Here is a 21,586-nt window from a genome sequence, read left to right on the forward strand (position 1 = left end):
ATGATGACTATCTCTAAAAAGAACAAAATGCTTTTGTCTCCAGAACTATGACAGTTCTAAGGAGGAAGTATCTCAGAACATACTGCAATCATGAAAAGGAGAAAGAAACACATGCTATGTTCGTTCGCACTCTCTCCACCTTTCTCTCCATACTTTTATATATGAAATGAGGTTAAATTGTATACAATAATACGTTTATAATATCCAAGATATGCAATATTATCAATCACTTCATAGGCAACCATTTGCATGTCTGACTCTGGTTAGACGGTCATTAAAATAACAAAGAAAAAGGTACTCTCAAGTCATCAGATTTTAATAGGCAAAATCATGGCTTGATTTTACAAAGGAGACTTTGGAAAATCACTCTTTTGAAAGTAATTTTTAGAGCAGAAATTATACTAGAAATAAAAATCTTCAGGCAAACTACAGCTCGTTTTATTTTAATCTGTCAATAAACACTTTATACCCGTTTTTTTTTTTTTTAAGATTTTATTTATTTATTTGACAGAGAGAGATCACAGGTAGGCAGAGAGGCAGGCAGAGAGAGAGGAGGAAGCAGGCTCCCTGCTGAGCAGAGAGCCCGATGTGGGACTCCATCCCAGGACCCTGAGATCATGACCTGAGCCGAAGGCAGCGGCTTAACCCACTGAGCCACCCAGGCGCCCCTTTATACCCATTTTTAAACTAAGAAAATAGTTCTCACTATTAACCAGCTGTCAGTAGAGCACTGGTTTATTTCCCCTACCAGCAGTATGAGATGTGGCTATTTTAATTAAGTATATGCATTTCATTTACAGTGAAGTCTGCAGCCACAGATAAAAATGAATCTAAAAACGAAGAGGAAAAACCCTTTGGTCTATAGCCAAATTAGTGTGTCCACATACTAGGTACCTATAACTGCCTTCAGTCTAAATATACCTACAATAGTTTGCAATATACACACAAATATAAAGTAAATATTTTGGTAAACTAATAAAAGCTATATGAAATATATGTATCCAGAATCAGACATTTCAGTCAAAAGTTTATAATTAATATCCAAATATTTGATTTGAGAACAATTCCTATCATAAATAAAAGTCTAGGGGATAAAAGTATATAACACTTTAGAAATCAAAATAGAAGAGCCAAGGAAAAGTCCACAATTTTTAAGTTAATCAAACAAATACCTCAATTTTTAAAAAACCAAACTTAAACGGTATTATGGGTTTCCAGTGAGACCATAAAATGGCAAGTGTTATTAAAGAAAAATTTTATCAGTATTTTTCTTCCTTCTAATTGGACCAGTAAATTGAAATTTCAAACTAGAATTTGATGTTTGGAAAAGGAATTAGTTAAAAATACTATGAAATCTATAAAATCCACTGTGTTTATGCAATTATTTGCTAAATAATTAAGCTTTTCTCTTTAGGACTACTTTAAAAAAAAAGGATAGCTTCATTTTTAAAAGCAGTTTAAAACATGAGAAGAAAGAAAATACTAACTCCATTACTGAAAGGATATCTAAGCAATAATCACAGGAGATAAAAAAAGCAAGATAACTCAACCATCTCACGAATTCTTCTCCTTGAGTCCCAACATTCTCTGTACACTTTATTTTGAATTTTAATATAACACATTCCCAATGTTGTTAACTGCATAATAATTTTACTATAATTTTCCATACTTGTGCTTTAAGTAATTATACATACTGCTTAGAGTCAAATCCTTGATACAACTAAACAACACACAAATAACACACACCTGTAATGGCATCGGGTCATCCGTAATAAAGGAAATTTTGAAGTTACTGCAGATCAGCTTTCCCCACAGATCGTATTGACTTGTGTCCGTTGCAATGCATTTTCTCACAAAATTGACTTCATTTACAACAATTTCCCCTTTTAAAAAAGAAAAATATTGTGTGAGCTACAACTATACCATAAAATGTCTACAGTCACCGTGTGGCCTATAAGGATTACTTCATGATGACGAGAGTAAGAATGAACCCTTGGAGGCTCACCAGGTGCCGGGTGCCAGGAAAGCTTTCATCAAGAGCAGCAGTAACAGTGAGGCACTGCCCACCATTTGTAAGATACAGAAACTAAGGCACGAAGAGCTGAAGGGTCTGAGATGGTTCAACCAGAAAGGCTGAAACCGAGTCTGCATTTAATACTATGTGATACTGCCTCCCATTATCTTTTATTGAAAGGCATTCTGGAGAAGAGATAAACTACACTATCTTCTTCAAAGTACTGTTTGGAGTATTTGTGTTTTATTAACATGTGACTTTACATCCCAAACCAATGTCTTTGATTCCTTTACTAAGGGATGAGAAACAGAGTTTGGGCTTAACCCAAAATAAGTAAGTAACTCAAAGTACTTATTAACTCAAAATAAGTAACACAATGTATTATTGGTAAACAGGGTTCAGGATGGTGAATCCTAGGCACACCCTAAACTCATCTCCTCTCATGGACATACTGAGTCTACAGCTACGTACAGACAATTTCCTTTTAAACCCTAAAGTCTAGCTGAGTGACAGCTCCAGACTGGGCAAAGGAGAACTAAACCAAAGCAAGTAGGAGAGGCTGGGACATAATTTCAATATATATATATATACCATCCCTGCATGGTGACCCACAACCAGGATGGAACTCAAAACCCAGACTTTCTTCCTGAGAGTAAAGGGTTCAAATGCTACATCAGGCACCCCAAGTTTTAACACATACCTTGAGAGACAAGCCCTCAAAACATGAACTTTAAAACCAATGAGGTTTGTGTCCCAAGACCCATAAGACCCTAGAGATCTGAGAAACTGCTCTTAAAAAGCTAAGACACTTGGACTCACACACCTGGGGTCCAGGTCGGAGGCAGCGATGGTAGCCAGATTTCAAGCGAAGGAGGCTTACCTCCTTCTTATATTAAAGCACTGGCCTGGCCTGAAGGGCAGGTGCCTTATTTAACACATCTATCTAGGAGCCTGTTGGAACACTCTCTGGGGACAGAGACTAGTGGGTGCCATATCCACACACTCCCTCTGCTGTGCTCCAGACCACCAGTATCTCTCAAAAGGCAGCTTTTACATACATCTGGTACCCTGATTTTTGTGGTTGCCTCCTGGCTCTCGTGGCCAGTAGGGCCTACACTTGTCGTCCTACAAGACTATATGTATTTGCATACCTTAAAAAGTTGATGCCTAAGGGTTTGGCTTCCAGTCAGCCAAATCGAGGCACTGAGATCCTCCCCTCTGGGATATTGACTGGTTTGGCACATCCTAAACTACTGGGATCTACTAAAAATATAATAGACTGATTGGACAAGCAGGATGGTATGAGAGATAACAAAGAGCTGGGGAATAAGGTTGAACAATAAGGCTAAACAATAAGGTTCATCTCCTACACAATGCCCCTCCTTCAGGATTGGGAGAGGTAGTTGTTTCATCTACTATCTAGAAACCAACAAAGAGAGTCAAACAAAGTGAAGAAACACAGGAATATGTTCCAAATGATAGAACAAGACAAAACCTCAGAGAAAAAACTTAGTTAAAAAGAGATAAGTAATTCACCTGATAAAAAGAGTTCAAAGTAATGGTGGTAAAGGTGCTCACCAAAAATGAAAACAGTCACTCAAAAAGATAAATGTACTCCTATGTTTACTGTAGCATTATTTACAATAGTTAAGACATGGAGAAACAATGTAAGTATCCATCAATAGACAAATGGATAAGGAAAATGTGCTATATATACACAATGGGATATTACACAGTAATAAAATAAAAAGGAAGGATCATGCCACTTGAGACAACATGAATGGACCTAGAGGATATCATGCTAACTAAAACTAGTCAGATTGAGAAGACAAATACTGTCTGATTCCAGTCATAAGTATAATCTGGAAAAAATAGAGAAAAATCAAAATCAGAACTATAAATACAGACAACAAACTGATAGTTGTCAGAGGGGAGGAGAGTGGGTGATTAGGCAAAGAGTAGGAGATACAGGTCTCCAGTTATGCGATGAGTAACTTATAGGAATAAAAAGCAGAGCATAAGGAATATGTCACTGATATTGTCATAGCTATGTAATACCACAGATGGTAAAGCTACACTTATGGTGAGCAGTGCATAATGTATAAAGTTGTCAAATCACTAAGTCATACACCTGAAACTAATGTAACATTGTGTGTCAACTATACTCAGATTTTTAAAAATTGCACTTAAGTGAAAAAAAAAGAAAAAAGAAAAAAGAAAAGATGATCACCAAACTGGGAAGAAAAAAAAAATGCATGAACACAATGAGAACTTCAACAAAAAAGATGGAAGAGCTAAGAAGATACTGAACAGAACAATAGTTGAACAAAGAACAATAAAGAACAATAACTGAAACAAAAATGCCCCAAAAGGGTTGATGAAAGGTAGATGAAAAAAAAAAAAGGAATCAGTCAACTTCAAAAAAAAAGGCAAGAGAACCCATCCAAATCAGAATAGCAAAAAGAAAAAAAGAATGGAAAAATGTACGGATAGCTTAAAGGACTTACTGGACATCAAATGGACTAATGTTTGCATCATCAGGCTCCCAGGATAAGGGAAAGGGAAAATCTTACTAGAAGAAATAATGGCTGAAAACTTCTCTAATCTGGGGACGGAAACATCCAAATCCAGCAAGATCACACAGTTCCCAACAAGAGGAACCCAAAAAGAGACCCACTTCAAGACACACTGTAATTAAAATATTAAAAGTTAAAGACAAGGAGAGAATATTAGAAGTGGCAAGAAAAAAATAACTTACTACAGACAACAAAGCCTGACAAGGCTATCAACAGAACTTTTAGCAGAAATTGCACAAGCCAGGAGAGAGTGACACTATATACTCAAAGTGCTGAAAGAAAAAACCCTTTCAATCAAGAACACTCTACATAGCAAAGTTATCATTCAGAAGTGAAGAGGAAATAAAAAATTTTCCAGACAAGCAAAAACTAAAGAAGGTATGCTAACAAAGACTACTTTACACTGAAAAGAAAGAGCACTAGTTAATAACAAGAACACATATGAAAGAATACATATCACTGGAAAGATAAACATATAGTAAAGGTAGTGAATTCTAAACTTCTAAAGCTATTAAGAAGGTTAAAAGACAAAAGTAATAAAATTACCTAAAACTACAATATTTGGTTATGGGATACTGAAGATATACAAAGATGTAAAATGTAACATCAAAAACATGAAGTGTGAATGGCAAAAGTAATATCTTAAGCTTTACAATGGGACAAAACTTGTTATCAATTTAAGACTGTAGACTGTAACAGATAGAAGTTGTTATATTTAAACCTCACAGTTGCAAAACAAAGCAAAAACCTATACTAAATACACAGAAGATAAAGAGAAAGGAATATAAGCATACCACTAAAGAAAGCCATCAAGAAAAAAAAAAAGCCATCAAAACACAAAGGAAGAGAACAATGGAAGAAAGGAACAGAGAAGAATTACAAAAACTTCCAGAAAACAAGTAATAAAATGGCAATAAGCACATATCTCTCAATAATTACTCTAAATGTAAATGGACTAAATGTTCCTCTCAAAAAATACAGAGTGGGTGAATGGATTAAAAAACACTTATCTATATGTTACCTATAAGAGACTTGCTATAGATGTATGGAAAGAAGGACAGAACAAGGGATTTTCCATGCAAATGGAAACCAAAGCTGGAGTATATATACTTACATCAAACAAAAAGACTTGAAAACAAAGACTGCAATAAAGACAAAGAGAGTGCTACATAATGATAAAAGGGTCAATCCAATGAGAAGATAAAACATTCGTAAACACTTATGCGCCCAACAGTGGAGCACCTAAATATAAAAAGAAACTATTAGAAGCCTTAAAGGGAGAAATAAGACAGCAGTATAATAACAGTTGGGGACTCTATTCCAGTCAATAGTTTGAATAAATTACTAAAAGCACGAGAAAATTACAGGCCAATTTCCCTGATAAACACAGATGCAAAAATCCTCAACAAAATACTTACAAATAAGAAAAATTCAGTAACATATTAAAACCATCATACACCACGATGGAGTGGGATTACTGCAGGGATGCAAGGATGGTTCAACATCTGCAAATCAGTCAAGATGATACACTGCATTAACAAACTGAAGGGTAAAAATCCTTTGATCATCTCAATAGATACAGAAAAAGCATCTGACAAAATTCAACATCCATTTATGATGAAAACTCAACAAAGCCAGTGTCGTGGAAAACACACCTCAATATAATAAGGGCCATATGTGATAAGCCCACAGCTAATAATAAACTCAATAGTGAAAAACTGAAAGTTTTCCCTCTAAAATCAGAAACAAGACAAGGATACACACTTTAATTCAACATAGTACTGGAACTCCAAGTCACAGCAATTAGCTAAGGAAAAAAACAAAAGTCATCCAAATTGAAAATGAAGAAGTAAAACTGTCATTATTCAAAGATGATACGATATATATAAAACCTTAAAGACTTCATCAAAAAATGGCTAAACTAGCAAAGTCAGTAAAAATCAATATACAAAATGTGATTACATTTTTATATACTAATAATGAACTATGAGAACGAGAAATTCAGGAAACCCACTTACAATTGTATCAAAAAGAATAAAATACCCAGATCTAATTTAACCAAGGTTGGAGGGGGGAGCCTGTTTATAGAAGACTATGAGATGTTAAATAAAAAAATTAAAGATGACACAAATAAATGGAAAGATATCCCATGCCCATGACTGGACAAATTAACATTGTTAAAATGTCCATTCTACCCAAAGCAATATATAAATTCAATGTAATATTAAAATTCCACAGAAATAGAACTATCTTAAAATCTGTATGAAATCAGCATTTACCACAGAAATAGAACTATCTTAAAATCTGTATGAAACCATAACAGACCCCAAATAACCAAAGCAATCTTGAAAAAGAACAAAGTTGAAGGTAACATGCTCCCTGATTTCAAGCTATATTATAAAGCTATGGTAATTAAAACAAGGTAAACAGACATATAGATCCATAGAACAGAATAGACAGCCCAGAAATAAACCCACCCACACACATATGGCCAGTTAATTTCTAACTAAGGAGCCAAGAGTATATACAATGGGGAAAGGACAGTCTCTTTAATAAATGGCATTTAGAAAATTAGATAGCCATAGGCAAGAGAATGAAACTGGACCACTATCTTACATCATACACAAAAACTAACTTAGAAAGACTAGAATTTTAGAAATTAAAGACTCCATAGAAGTCCTAGAAGAAAACATAGGTGGTAAACTCCTTAACAAAGGTCTTGTTGATAATTTTTTGACTCTAACACCAACAGCAAAACAACAAAAGCAAAACAAACAGGTAGGACTACATCAAACTAAAAAGCTTCTGCACAGCAAAAGAAACCATCAACAGAATGAAAAGGCAACCTATTGAATGAAAGAAAATATTTTGAAATTATGTAAGAGGTGAAGATCCAAAATATATAAAAAAGACTCATACAACTCAACAGCTAAAACAAAACCAAACCCAATTTTGAAAATGGCCAGAAGAGCTGAATAAGTATTTTCTAAAGAAGACATACAGATGACCAATAAGTACATGAAAAGATGCTCTATATCATTAATTTGTCAGGGAAATGCAAATCAAAAATACAATGACACATCACGTCACATCTGCTGGAATGGCTATTATCAAAAAGATCGGAAATAACAAGTGTTGGCAAGGATGTGGATAAGAGGCTATCCTTCTACACTGATGGTGGGAATGAAAATTGGTATAGACACTGGAAAACAGTATAAAAGTTCCTCAAAAATTAAAAGCAGAAATACCATGTGATCCAGCAATTCCACTTCTAGGTATTGATCCAAAGAAAATGAGAACATTAACATGAAAAAATATTTGCACCCACATGTCACTGCAGCATTATTCACAACAGCCAAAATATGGAAACAAAGTATTCATCAGTGGATGAATGAGTAAAGATGCAGCACATTAACCCCACAGCTCAGGAATACTATTCAGTCATAAAAGAAAATGAAATCTTGCCATCTGCAACAACATGGATGCACCTTGGGGGCATTATGCTAACTGAAATTAGTCAGACAAATGCTTGATAATCTCTCTTCTATGTGGAATCTAAAAAACAAACAAACAAACAAAAACAACCCAAGGTCTTAGAGAACGACTTCGTGTTTGCCAGAGGTGCAGGTTGGGAGAAATGGGTGAACTGGTTTGGATTTTTTTAGTTTAAATAAATTGTATTTTAAAAATTTAAATAAGCTATATTTTATAAAGCCAAAGTGAGTTTCCCTCTGCACCCAAATTATAACTTACTTGGCAATAAAACTTTAAAATATAGTTTCAAAGTTAAAAGGGAAGATTAGGGGCGCCTGGGTGGCTCAGTGGGTTAATCCTCTGCCTTCGGCTCAGGTCATGATCTCAGAGTCCTGGGATCGAGTCCCATATCGGGCTCTCTGCTCGGCAGGGAGCCTGCTTCCTTCTCTCTTTCTCTGCCTACTTGTGATCTCTGTCCGTGAGATAAATGAATGGAATCTTTAAAAAGAAAAAAAAAAAGGGGAAGATTAAAGAAAGAAATGTAAGAGGTCAAAACAAAATTTATAATGTGCTTTGAAAGAAATTATTTATTTAAAGCGTGGTCTTCATTAAAATAAACCTTAATTTCAAGATCTAAAATTCGACGAGACCCGCGGACATTTTTAAGCACTCCATCTTCAGGTTCAGTGGTAGAAAAGGGAGGGTACTGACCTACTTCATCTATATTTATCATTATAAAAACCTTAACAGTGGTGGATAGAACCTGTTTGCTGACAAGCCACAAAAACCTACCAATTCAAGAATGCAACTAGGTTCTCAAAGCGATTCTTTCACTCAACAAAACTGTTATCATAAACCTGAGTTGCAATAATAGCTTTTATTCAAAGTTCTTAAAAATATACAAGATAATTTTAAGAACAGCAGCCTACTATTTACTTGAAGATTTAGTTCAAATTTACTCATGTCAATGTCTCAGCTTAAACCACCTGAATAATCTCCCATCCCGAAGACAAACCTTCCGCACGTGGCCTGTTGAGGCCCTGCGCCCCTCACCCTCTGCCACTGTCCTCCTCACCTACACCCTCACACCACAGTGCTCTTTTCATCCCTCCTAGGGATCATACTGCTCCCACTAGATGTGGTCTTTGCACATGTTGTTCCCATTTCCGGGAATATTCTCCCCTTCTCCCTTAGCCTAATCACTTTCTCAGAAATGCCTTTTTTTTTTTTTTTTAAATCTCCCAGCCTAGATTAAATCCCTCAATCCCAGCATCATACACTTGTAATTCCTAGCATTTACACAGCTACAATTATATATATATTTTTAAATTACTACCTGTCCCACCCTTAGGATCATATGCTCCATGAGGATAGAAGGGGGAATGATTTTTCCACAATGCTGATACTTCAGTTCCTAGACAAATGCCCAGTACAAGGCAGGTGCCTATTAAATGAGTGCTCAACATGTGAAATCACTTCTCTGCTTCCTGGTTCACCAGGCCAACTACCAATAATGGAAGAGGAGGTATTCCAGACAGAACAAAAACCAGGAATTGAACAAGGCCAAGCAGCCAAGAGGGTGAGGAGATAAGATGCATGGGGGGGCGCCTGGGTGGCTCAGTGGGTTGGGCCTCTACCTTCGGCTCGGGTCGTGGACTCGGGGTCCTGGGATTGAGCCCCGCATCAGGCTCTCTGCTCAGCGGTGAGCCTGCTTCCCCTTCTCTGCCTGCCTCTCTGCCTGCTTGTGATCTCTCTCTCTCTCTTTCTGTGAAATAAATAAATAAATAATCTTTAAAAAAAAAAAAAAAAGATGCATGGGAAATCATGATCCCAGGGTCCTGGGATCGAGCCCCGCATCCAGCTCTTTGCTCAGCAGGGAGCCTGCTTCTTCCTCTCTCTCTCTGCCTGCCTCTCTGCCTACTTGTGATCCCTGTCAAATAAACAAATAAAATCTTTAAAAAATAAAAATACCTGTACCCTTCATCTTAAAAAAAAAAAAAAGATGCATGGGAAATTCACATCAAGTTAGAAAAAAGGAACAGAACTGCTATGCGTGCCTACCACATACATAGGGAGCTGTAAAATATACTAATTGGAGTTTCTCAACATTTTTCCTCTTTGATTCTTTCAACAACCCATAAGGTATGGCAGATAAGGTACTTGGATCCAAAGAAGTTATATCACTTTCTTAAGATTTAAAAAATATTAAGAAGTAAGTTTTCAATTTATAACCAAGTGTTCTGATTTCAAATCCAGTTTTCTCTATTCTTACATAAAATTAAACCTACTATACCTAGAAACAGGAAGCACAAAAACTGAATTAAAGATTCAAAGTATTAGTCTTAACTGGATTCTAATGAGAAAAAAAACTTTAAATGACATAAATTTACGTTGAAACTCATCAAATAATTTGAACACATAAAATTTAAATCTTCCACAGCCCCTTGAGCCCAATGCCTCCCAATATCGTGGGATATTAGGATATGCCTCCCAAGAATGTGGGCCTGTCTTCCCCCCAAGAAATCTTAACTACCAATTATAAGAGGGCCCTGAACTTAAAAAACAAACAAACAAACAAACAAAAAACCCCTAAATTAATTATTCACATTGCACTCAGATGTCATACTCCTACAACACTGATTTCTTCATACAAGAACTACTGGCTCACGAAGTATAACCTATATCACTTCATGCTGTGCCAACTTTCTCAACTAGCAAACTCATCTGCCCAAGGACTCTCAAACCAGTGCTACAAAAGGTCATTCAGTTCTAACTCTAAAGACTCATATATATTTTTTATGTATGGTATACTCAAAAATTAACTTTAAAAAAAAAAAAAGGCCACACCACAGGATTTTAGGTTCCTGAGAAGGGGAGAAGACGTGATAACAGAAAAAAGAGATGGAGGTTTTGTGGGACAGGACATGGCCGCGTCATAGCGCCATCAGCCTAGAGTATTTATGAGGCGCACACTCAAGGACAGCCCTTCTTCTCTAGCAACATGATCCTCTTACTGATGGCACAAATGTAAAATGTCAAGCCCATGAACACAGTGAGAATGAGACAAAGATAAAAGGAGAATGCATTTAATGAGTCCAGGGGATGGCCAAGCACAGCCCACAGACCTGTTTTTGTAAGTAACATTTTACTGAAACATATCCTTGCTTATTTGTTTGTGTATTGGCTCTGACTGCTTTCATGGACAAAGGCAGAGCGGAGTACTTGCAACAGAGACATTTTGGCCTTCAAAGTCCAAAACATTTACTTTACACAAAGTTTGCTAGACATGGTTTCTTAAGAACTTTTACATATATTCACATATTACATATATACATATACATATATTCATATATTCATATATTCACATACTGAAACATAAAGAGATGTGTATATAGGTGGATTAGTAACACAGGTGCATATTTTCTACTCTGGCCCCTACAGGCCTAAAAACAGTAACACTCCAGTAACAAAGTACATTCAGCACACAGACCTTGGTATTTAAAGACCATGTGATCCTTGCAAAAACAGTTAATTCCAGGACTGGGGCAGAGGAAACACAATATAAGTAGGGAGTCTCTGGTAGGTCAAGAATGCCAGAAAGGAAGGAAGGAGAAAGAGAAGGTGGGAGGTCATTTCAAAAGGATACAGGCACCAATATGAAAGAAGTCATCACCATTAGTAAAAATGGAGAAACTGTCAGAGTAAAGACACTAAAGAGACATAATGATTAAATGCAATGTGGTATCCCTGACAGCCTCTTGGAACGGCTAATGGACATTAGTGGAAAAACTAGGGAAATGTGAATAAAACAGCATTGTTGATTTCTTAATTTAGCTAAATTTAACAAGGTCATATAAGATACTAACTTTAGGGGAAGCTGGGTGAACAGTATATGCTAACTGCACTCTTTTATACAACTCTTATAAGTCCAAGTGTATTTAAAAATAAAACTGAGGGCACCTGGGCGGCTGAGTCGGTTAAGCCTCTGCCTTCGGCTCAGGTCATGATCTCAGGGTCCTGGAATGGAGCCCCGCATCGGACTTCCTGCTCAGTGGGGAGTCTGCTTCTTCTCCCTCTGCCCCCCACTCGGGTTCTCTCTTTCAAAAATAAATGAAATCTTTAAAAAATAATAATAAAAGTGAGAAAAAACTGAACAGAAATAGAAAAGTAACAACAAAAGCTCAATAGGGATTCTCTGGGCTGTGGTCTTTTAAGGAAACTGAAGTGTCAACCAGAACTGAGAGCAGAAAATGGGAATGAGCCCTTGGAAGGGAGGAGAAATTGGGCGGGATTGAGGGGAGGACGGAAAGGAGGGTACTGCTGGAGAAATGCTCTGCTTGAGTCGTATTATTATAAGCATATAATTAAGTAAGTGTCAAGTTAACCCAGCTTGAGTTTATTTGATGACGCTAGATTATGTTCACATGCAACCAGTCTTTAAAATGGTTGGCTCACGTAGCACAGCTATCTGCTCTCCTAACAATTTTCTGCTCATACTCCATAAAAAAGCAGTAACACAGTAGGAGCTGTTAAAGCTTACTGCAAGTACTGCAGTACTGTTGAGCTTAGAGACAGGAAAGAAAAAGATACTAAATGGGCTCTTCCTAGAGATGATGGATACAAAATACAAGAGTACTGAGACTATCCTTGCTGCACCTTGAATTAGTGAGCCCTAAGAAAGAAAGCGCCTGACAAAAGCTTCAGAACTCCAGGAGACCATGAAGTTTTCCCAGGGACAACTCTGGCGTCTGTCAGGTGGCAGAGCAGTGTTGTGCTAGCCAGCGTGAACTGGCTCAGGAGAACCTCCAGTTCCTCCCTGCACCCCCCACGCCCCCCAGCCCTGGCTCTGGGCCTTCAAGATGGCAGTTCGCAATCAGCCCTGGTGAGAGGATTTTCACCACCAAGCACTTCCCAGCACACCACTGGAGGGAAGCCACGGGGAGGTCTCATGGAAGATAAAGTAGGAAATTTGTTTCACTGTGTGGTAAGCAAAAAGCCCCCCCAAAAAGCTATCTCTAAATCAGATGATGGGTCAAGAGTTTGTACTACAACCTGGAAAGGGATCAAGAAATCATCAAAATTTCTCTTCGCAAGACCCCTCCACCCATAAAAGTAAATAAGAAAGGAAATATAATTAAAATTAATAAATCTTCAAAAATGGTAGAGCTAAGGTTTTTAACTTTCAGAGAACCAAAAAATCAGTTCCACATTTAGGAAGCCAATACATTTGGAAAGTCAATACATGCCTCATGAATAAAAATAAATTTTCCCATAATACATTTTAGCTTAAGAAATAGTTTAAGACAAAGCCACACTGTATACAGTGGCTAATTAACCTACAGAATGTGTTTAAGCCAATACAGGGTTCAGTATATGGCTTTACATACGGTGACTGGCTGGCTGGCTGCAACTTTCAGCATTAATACAAGGATGGTCACAGGCAAAAGGGAACCAGTTGTCCACCCTAGCTGTACATAAATACAGGAATTAAAGTAGCCTAAAAATTATTAAGGGACGCTGAATCTACATGGAAGACAAACACAAAACGTCCGATGCCATCATGGGTCCAATTTTGCAGATGATAACTATACAGAAGAGTATGAGATCAAGGAGCATGTCCAGTAAGTGTCACCTACAAAGTGGGCTGAAGGAGAGTCAGAAGTGCAGACCCTGGGAAAAAACCAGAAGGAAATCCTGAAGGTAGAAGAGGACAGAGATAGAACATGTGATGACAACAGTGACAAAGGCCTAAATGAGGAATCAGGCATTTGGGAGAGAGAAAGGAACCAGCCTGACTGAGGCAATTATCAGCGCTGGGAAACAGTGCAGAGGTCAGCAAGGTGGAGTGCTGGCAAATCACAGGGGTTACAGAATTGGATTTTTATATTGGGTAAGCAGGATTTTACTCGTGCAAGTTCATGGAGAGATTCTGAGCAGGAGCCAAGGTACAGAGAGACTGATGGTCAGAAGTGAGGAAGCAAGTAACGAAATTCTGGCCCAAGGTCCTGCAGCTGCAGTCTGAGGAGGACCCGCTATGAAGGCTCCACAGGCGAGGGACAAACATAATAGTTACATGCTTCGCCATTCCAAAATGGAGTTATAGGTCCTTCCGGGCTTTCAAAAGCAACATACCTCTGAAGCAAGATACTACAAAAAAATCAGTCTACAATCATCTCGAAGGCCGATCTACAAAAAGGTATTAAAAAACAACACAAAACATAAAACACCCAAAAGAGAACATCTACCTTCAAGGGACTTACTGTGCAAGCAAGGAAATAAGAGTTACAGTGAGGCAGAAAACAAGAATAGTACATAAATGGTCTAAACAGTGAATATGTAAGAAAATAAACAACACATCTATCCAACAATGGCTATTTTCATTTTCCAGATGGCCCAGGGCCGTATGCTTTCCTGATCCGATTACAAAAGACTGACAATGAGTGCATTCATTATCGATCTAACAGTTAATCTTGATGCTTTCAGCGCTGCTGGCATTACAGATGGGAAGGGGGAAAGAGCTGAGCGGACTCGGCCTTAGCACAGTGGCCCGGGCTGGGCAGGCACTCAAGATGCAGAGCAGAAGTCATTTCCTGACACCTCCCCAACCTCAAATCTTGCTTCAGTGACCTTCCTCTGAGCTCTCACAATTGCTCTCCTGAAGCATTTTCCCCAATGAACTGAAACTGTCTAAGCCAGGACCCCAACCTTTTTAGCTTTTTACACCACATGCACTGGAAACCTGTGGAACAATTAACTCCTTACTACTAGCCACAGCGCTTCAAGCCCTACCTCCGACCTCTCAGATCCTTAGCAAGATCCCATCCCAGAGTTAGAAGAGAGAAAAGGCCAACAAGCCCACTTACTGCAAAGCTCACCACCTCGTGACAAAGCCGCTGGCATTCCACCAGCCTCTGCTTTGGCACAGCCAGTGACAGGAAGTCCCCTGCCTCCCAAGGCAGTCCGTTTTTCTGGCAGCTTAAATTGAAAGTTGCTTCTCAAGTTGGGTCAAAATCTGTCACTGCTGTGGAAAGGGCACCGCTAAGGACAGAGCTCTTTTTTACCCAACTAGAGAACTTCTAGGCCAACATCCAATCCACTCTCTCCAGTTCCAAAGCATAAATTTGTACCCTAATGTCCCCAGTGCAGTGAGGTAGGCCCTGTTGCTTAGTGGTTAAAGGCACAGCCTGAGAGCTGGGCTCAGAATTCCAGCTCTGCCATACAGGGAAAGTGACTTAGCATGTGCAACTACAGTCCTCTCATCTGGCACACGAAGATAAACGGGTGCCTCCCTGAGACAGCTGTTATGAGGAGTAACCTGAAAGCTATGTATTAGTTAGGGATTTTAGTTGAAAAGTGTCAGAAGTGTACCTGGAGCCAGCTAAGCAAAAAGAAATCTGCCTTTTGTGTCAGCTGGACTTCAAGCAAAATGGAGCCCAGCAGCTTGAACGCCTTCACAAGTCCCCCTCAGTGTTGTACCTCTGCCTCTCTCTAAAACATGGGACTTCATTCTTTGGAGCAGGTTCTCTGGAACTACGGCCACTGGCAGAACTACCAAAAAAGGATCTCTTCCCTTAGTACCGATCTGAAAATAACAGAGGCCCAGCTGTGTCCATTCTTGCAGTCTGGGGTGGCTTATTATCCTTGCTGGCTACACTAGAACCCAAGGCAGTGTGGGGACGGGGAAGTTTGATGTGTCAAAGGAGGGAGGGTAAATTTTTCAGAAGACAGTGAAACAATTCCTAGGGAGACAAAATTACTGATGTTCTCTGTATAAGTGCTCATTAAATTGTATCTATGAGGGGTGCCTGGGTGGCTTAGTCGGTGGAGTGGCTGCCTTCGGCTCAGGTCATGATCCCAGGGTCCTGGGATCGAGCCCTGCATCAGGCTCTCTGCACAGCGGGGAGCCTGCTTCCCCTTCTCTCTGCCTGCTGCTCTGCCTACTTGTGATCTCTCTCTGTCAAATAAATAAATAAAATCTTTATAAGAAAAAAAAATTGTACCTATGAGGGGCACCTGGGTGGACAGGTCAGTTAAGCATCTGACTTTTGGTTTCAGCTCAAGTCATGATCTCAGGGTCTTGGGATCCAGCCCTGCCCTGGGCTCTGTGCTCAGTGCAGAGTCACTTGGGATTCTCTCTCCCTCTGCTCCTCCCACTTGTGCTCTCTCTCCTCTCTCTAAAATAAATAAATAAATCTTTTTAAAAAATCCTATCTATGATATTATAAAAACCTCATCAAGTGGTTTCTAACCCAGATTTCACAAATCAGATATACCACAAAAACAATTCATGCAACCAACATAGAGTTCTTAACCTTTTATTTTGCTAACTTCTTTAAAGTCATTTTGCGAACTTCTTTAAAGCCACAGCTACTACCACCATCATTTAACAGAGAACACATCTATACCAAGGAAACTGGAAGGACAAAATCTCAGAAATACAGGACAATCATTTAAATCAACTCAGCTCTATGGGAAAAAGTTGCATTTTTTCTTAATTTTCTTAGTTTGACCAAGGGCTGTTAAAAACTTCGTCCAGATCTGACGCCAGCCAGACCCTGGGAAAGAGTGATATAGGTCGCTGTCTTCTACGCTGTCCACAGCTTTGCTGTGATCCAGGCATACTACTCATCCAGCACTTTTATTCATCTAGCACAGAGCCAGGCCCCTAGCTCAGGTGCTCAGTGACTGCTTCACCACTCCAGCAGCTATCCGAAAAAGATATGAGCACAGTCTAGGGTGCGTGGGTGGCTTAGCTGGTTAAGTGACCCATACCTGATTTTGGCTCAGGTCATGATCTCAGGATTCTGAGATTGAGCCCCACATTAGGTTCTGTGCTGGGTGTGGAGCCTGCCTAAGATTCTCTCTCTCTCTCACCTCCTGTATCCTCCCCTCCAAAATATATATTAGTCTGGCAATTTTTGCCCTTAATAAATATATGCTGAAACATACATGCACACACACATGTATTTAAAAATTCAAAGTCTCTGGGGGCGCCTGGGTGGCTCAGTGGGTTGGACCTCTGCCTTCGGCTCAGGTCATGATCTCAGGGGCCTGGGATTGAGCATGTGGGCATGGCTATAGTAACAATTCAAGCTGGTGTTCTAGGGGTTCTTTCATTTAGTCATCGCTCAATCAGCAGCTCAGTGCACCACACAAGACATCAAGGCCAAAAGCTGAATTAGGTACAATCTCTATCTCAAGGAAGTTCATGAACCATGCAAATAGAAAATTACTAACATAAAGCACAATCGAAATTAAATTGCCAGTTTCTTCTATTTTCTTCACCTAATAAAAGATGGAGATCATTTTAAATTTAACCTTGTTAAGTTCCAAAGGAACACACAGTAACTATACACAATCCATTTCACGTAAAAGTTCAAACTTTGGGCAACTACAGTAGGATATCCTTGAACCTAAGGCTCTATGCCAAAGGATAACATGCAATACTCTCTCCCTAAACAATCACTTCTTGTTCCGTGTGACTGTGTAAAGCCACAGGTGACTTGGCCAAGTTTCCTTGTGGTTTCTGACTATAACGAAGGCAAGAACTGTATTATTAAGCCCTCTTAGTAAAAAACCCTAACCTAGCCCAAGTCTTTAGATCACCAATGCCTCAGTTACTTTCCAGCTGTCTTCCAGATTTCACAGGTCAAGGAGTAGGATGCAAGCCAAAGGAGGAGTAACGGAGGTTCTAGTAGTAGTCAGACAGGTAGGTGGCGGGGGGGGGGGGGGGGGGCAGGAAACAGAGACCAAAATGAGGTAGCCAGACAGAAAGAAACTGGGGAGTGTATGGGAAGGCCAAGATAAGAGAGTAAGAATAGAAGGGGTGAGGAAAGAAGGCAGAAGACACACTCATCTAGGACTGGCTAAATATTTTGTAGGAAACAGGCTAGCTGCAAACACAAATCAGAGTATCTAGATTCAGCTGCCCCTTCTAGGACACATAAACCACTTAAAGGCAGAAAATGAGTTTATATCTTCCCCCAGAAAACTGTGACTTTTTAGTAGAAACTAAGTTTCTACAGAAGGGATAATTCTTCAGTGTGAAGTTCTTCCTGCTCATCGATATTCAATAACACTTTCATAAGCATATCTTAAATATAAAAGTCAATCCTAAAAAAATCAAGCACTATCATTTATATCTAAGACCTGTTGTTTATTAATGCCAAATATCATATCAGAAGAGGGAAATCAAGGCCTAAGAACAGGGCCTATTCAGAAAAAGTAAAGAAAGCCAAAGTTAATAGCTCACAGGCCCTCACTCATTTAAGATGAGTACTGTTTCCCACAGTTGACTTTTAAATGCCTGGAGTGACTAAGGCTAAAACAGAGCACACAGGGGGAGCAAAGGTTACTTATTAATTCTATTGTTCAGTTCACTCTCAGGAAAAGTACAAAGGATTATTTAGTACACACTGGTTGGATAAGAAGCATTAACTAAATAAAGGCCAAATATTTATAACTAAGTCCCATAATAAAGTCGAAAACAATTTTTAAGAGTTAGCATCTATAATATTGAACTATAGGTTGACTGCAGTATGTTTGTTCCCACTTAACATTTAAAATTTCAAAGCACAAAATTTAAAGTTTCCATATCTGTTCAGGTATTGCCTGTAAGTTCTAATCATTTTACTAGGTTTAGCATTAAGTAATGACTAAGATTTTTAAATGTTGACAGTAGCCACACAAATTGGTATTTGATTAGATTTCAGGTTTAAAATGGGCTTTCCTAAGTATCCGGCTACTCCCCACAAGAATCATATTAAACTACTAAATTTTCCATTTATTATTCAATTGTCATACAATTCAAATACCAATTAAATAATATTTTATATGATTTAAAACTTCAATCGCCAATTCCTATCTCCACCTCTTAAGGTGTTCCAAGGTAAAATTTTTTTTTTTTTAATCTTTTTTTTTTTTTTTTTTTTTTTTTTTTTTTTTTTTTTAAAGATTTTTATTTATTTATTTATTTGACAGAGAGAAACACAAGCAGATGTCTCTCTCCACTGAGCAGAGAGCCCGATGTGGGACTCGATCCCAGGACTCCGAGATCATGACCCGAAAGGCAGCGGAGCCACCCAAAGTAAAAGTTCTTGTCTCTCCACTGGAAGGGAATTTTGCTCCCAGAGGCAAAAGACAAAAGTAAGTTTTGGCAACATCTGGAGACATTTTGGTGGTCACAACTAGGAGATGGAGAAGGGGTGCCATTAGCATCTGGTGGTAGAGGCCAGGGATACTGCTAAACATCCTATAATGCATGGGACAGTCCCTATTACAAAGAATTATCAGTCCCCAAATGTCAATAGAGCCTCTGTTGAGAAACTCCATTCTAAACTGAAACAAGTAAATTTGCAAATACAGCGGACACCTTCCAAAAAAAAAAAAAAAATCGCCAAGTTAACTAATTCAAAGTTTACTAAGTTTTGTTATTGGTATAAAGACCCGAACATAATAAAAGTTGCTTTTCACATGATTAAAACGATGACATTAATCATTAATGCATGAAGTTGCAGACATGAAGGGCAAAGAGTACTCTCACTACCTATCCAAGTAATGAGAGTTTTAAAAATGAACATTTCAGGAAATAAAAAAAGAAATGAGGTAGTGATATTCTTGACAGCTCTCTAGAGTGCTTACATTTTCAAGGACAAACACCAAATTCAGAACTACTTTCTGTTGCTGTTGCTTAGTTCTAACAAGTTTTTCTGTCATCTCAGTCATTAGATTTTTAACAGGATAAAGTTTAACATAAATAAATACAAGGGAGAACTTAACCACATGATACTAGCTGGGAGAATCATCTTGGACCAAAAGACTTTACTGAAGTATCTGTTGAAACTCTGATGTTTACCTGGCAAAAGGACTGGCTCCAGTTTTTTAATCTTCGGTTCTGAATTAATCTTATCGTCAGTCTGAAATACATTAGCAAAATAAATCAAGATCAAAACTTTTCCTCCCCCGTGAGATACTAAAGCAATTTTTGTTTTCTAAGTGATGACACATGCAACAGATACACATTTCCCCCGGCACCCCCTCTTGAAATCTTTCACATGTTTTACCAGATCTTTTCAAGATCTGTTCATTATCAATTGCGAGTCCGACAAAACCATTAAAACTGCCGTGCCGCTTCCAGGTGTTCACATTTATGACAGATAGGTAACGTCTTCCACCAGATGCTCAGAAGCGATGCGATCATGCTGGCGGCCACAGTGCGGACAACCGCCAGGCAAAGAACTAAATAAATCCGACTCCAAACACTCCCTTGAGTCTCATCACACGGCAAACTACGGATCACAAGTCTCCGAGCTGAGAATGGCTGCGGCGAAGTTTTACAAGTTTCCACCGAGCCAGTGGGGGCTCCCGAGAAGGCGCGTTCCCCGGCGTCGGGGCTCCGGCAATCGCGCGGCTGGGAACAGGGAGACCGGGGGAGCCTCCCGGGAGTCGGCCCGGCAGCTCCCAGGAAGCGCCAAGGAGAGGGTCGCTCGCGGGGTGGGGGTTGTTTACCTGGGGCGGCGGCAGGAGGTAGGACCTGAAGGTGGGTCTGGGAGGCTTGAGGGAGAACATGGTGTCGCCGCCTTTTCGCTCTGGCCGGGTCGCAACCCGGGACCCGCCGCGGGTCAGCGGTAGCGCCGACGCCTCCCGACGCCCGGGGTTTCAGAGTTCCCGGTGCGGCCGCCCAGGCCCCGTCTGCGGCCAGCCGGGCCGGGCCGACTGACGGGCGGGGACACAGCGGAGCGCCCGCCCGAGCGGGGAGGAGCCGGGGCAAAGTCGGGTCGACGGGGGCGCCGGGGCCCATCCCCGGAAGGGGCCCGGCGCCCCGCCCCGAGCGACGGTGCGTGCGGGCCGGCGGCCGGCCGCTCCCGGCCTCTAGGCTGCGCTGGTGCCGGAACGCAAGTCTTGCATCGCTCGCCGGCTGCCGGGACCTCAGCGAAGGCGCCGGGGGGAGCAGGGCTCGGCAGCCATCTTGAGAGCACCGGCGCGTCTACGGTGGCCCGCAGGGCTCATAGCGGCCCACGGGGACCTACGGGGGCCCGCGGGGGTCATGGCGGAGGCTGGAGAGGGCCGACGACCTTGGCACAGATCCCTCTCTTTCTAGGCTGCTCCTTCCTGTCTTTTCCTGGAACAGCTCCCTGGACTGCTGTTCGTTTGTCACCCAGCTGGCGCGATCATTGTGGTTTTAAGTCGTCCGGAGGAGCCCGGGGCTTTGGGGAAGGGGGCTCTGGTGTCCCGGACTCGGTCCCGCGGTGCATCCAGCGCGTGAGGGACCCGAACTGGGAAAGTGGACCGTGCTACCGACAGTGGCCACGATCAAACGTCCAGCGCGGTCTGTACCGCATGTGATAAAGCTCCCTCAAATGTCCCACGGTTGGGGGAGATTTTCTTCCATCATCTCGTCTGTTGTGTTTGCGCAAAGCTTTGGGGCTAGGACGTCCTACCAGCTGAGCGGACTGCTGATTTCCAGGGGATGCCCCGGCCTGGCGGCAACTGGCACATAACACTGGCGGGCAATCCAGACTCC

The 21,586-nt window shown here is 40.3% G+C and overlaps 1 protein-coding gene across 4 annotated transcripts in view; it reads right to left on the minus strand.

The window, feature by feature from the left end:
* The window catches only part of MTMR10 (myotubularin related protein 10), a 53,034-nt gene extending 31,976 nt beyond the window's left edge, over window positions 1-21,058 (minus strand). Inside the window, exons 1-3 of one of the 4 annotated variants that reach the window (XM_004759862.3) lie at window positions 20,572-20,767; window positions 19,919-19,979; window positions 1,747-1,883 (exon numbers count right to left, since the gene is read on the minus strand). In XM_004759862.3, the coding sequence (XP_004759919.1) occupies window positions 1,747-1,883; window positions 19,919-19,979; window positions 20,572-20,631 (258 nt within the window). In that variant the 5' untranslated portion in view covers window positions 20,632-20,767. Of the gene's footprint in view, window positions 1-1,746; window positions 1,884-8,343; window positions 8,362-19,918; window positions 19,980-20,571 lie in introns of those variants that run through there. The other 3 variants (XM_013060098.2, XM_045070756.1, XM_013060099.2) reach the window with 3 other exon arrangements.
* Window positions 21,059-21,586: the final 528 nt, after the last annotated feature.

This window comes from Mustela putorius, unplaced genomic scaffold, assembly GCF_011764305.1.
Source record: "Mustela putorius furo isolate JIRA1106 unplaced genomic scaffold, ASM1176430v1.1 tig00003972_pilon_pilon_pilon, whole genome shotgun sequence".
Taxonomy (NCBI): domain Eukaryota; kingdom Metazoa; phylum Chordata; class Mammalia; order Carnivora; family Mustelidae; genus Mustela; species Mustela putorius.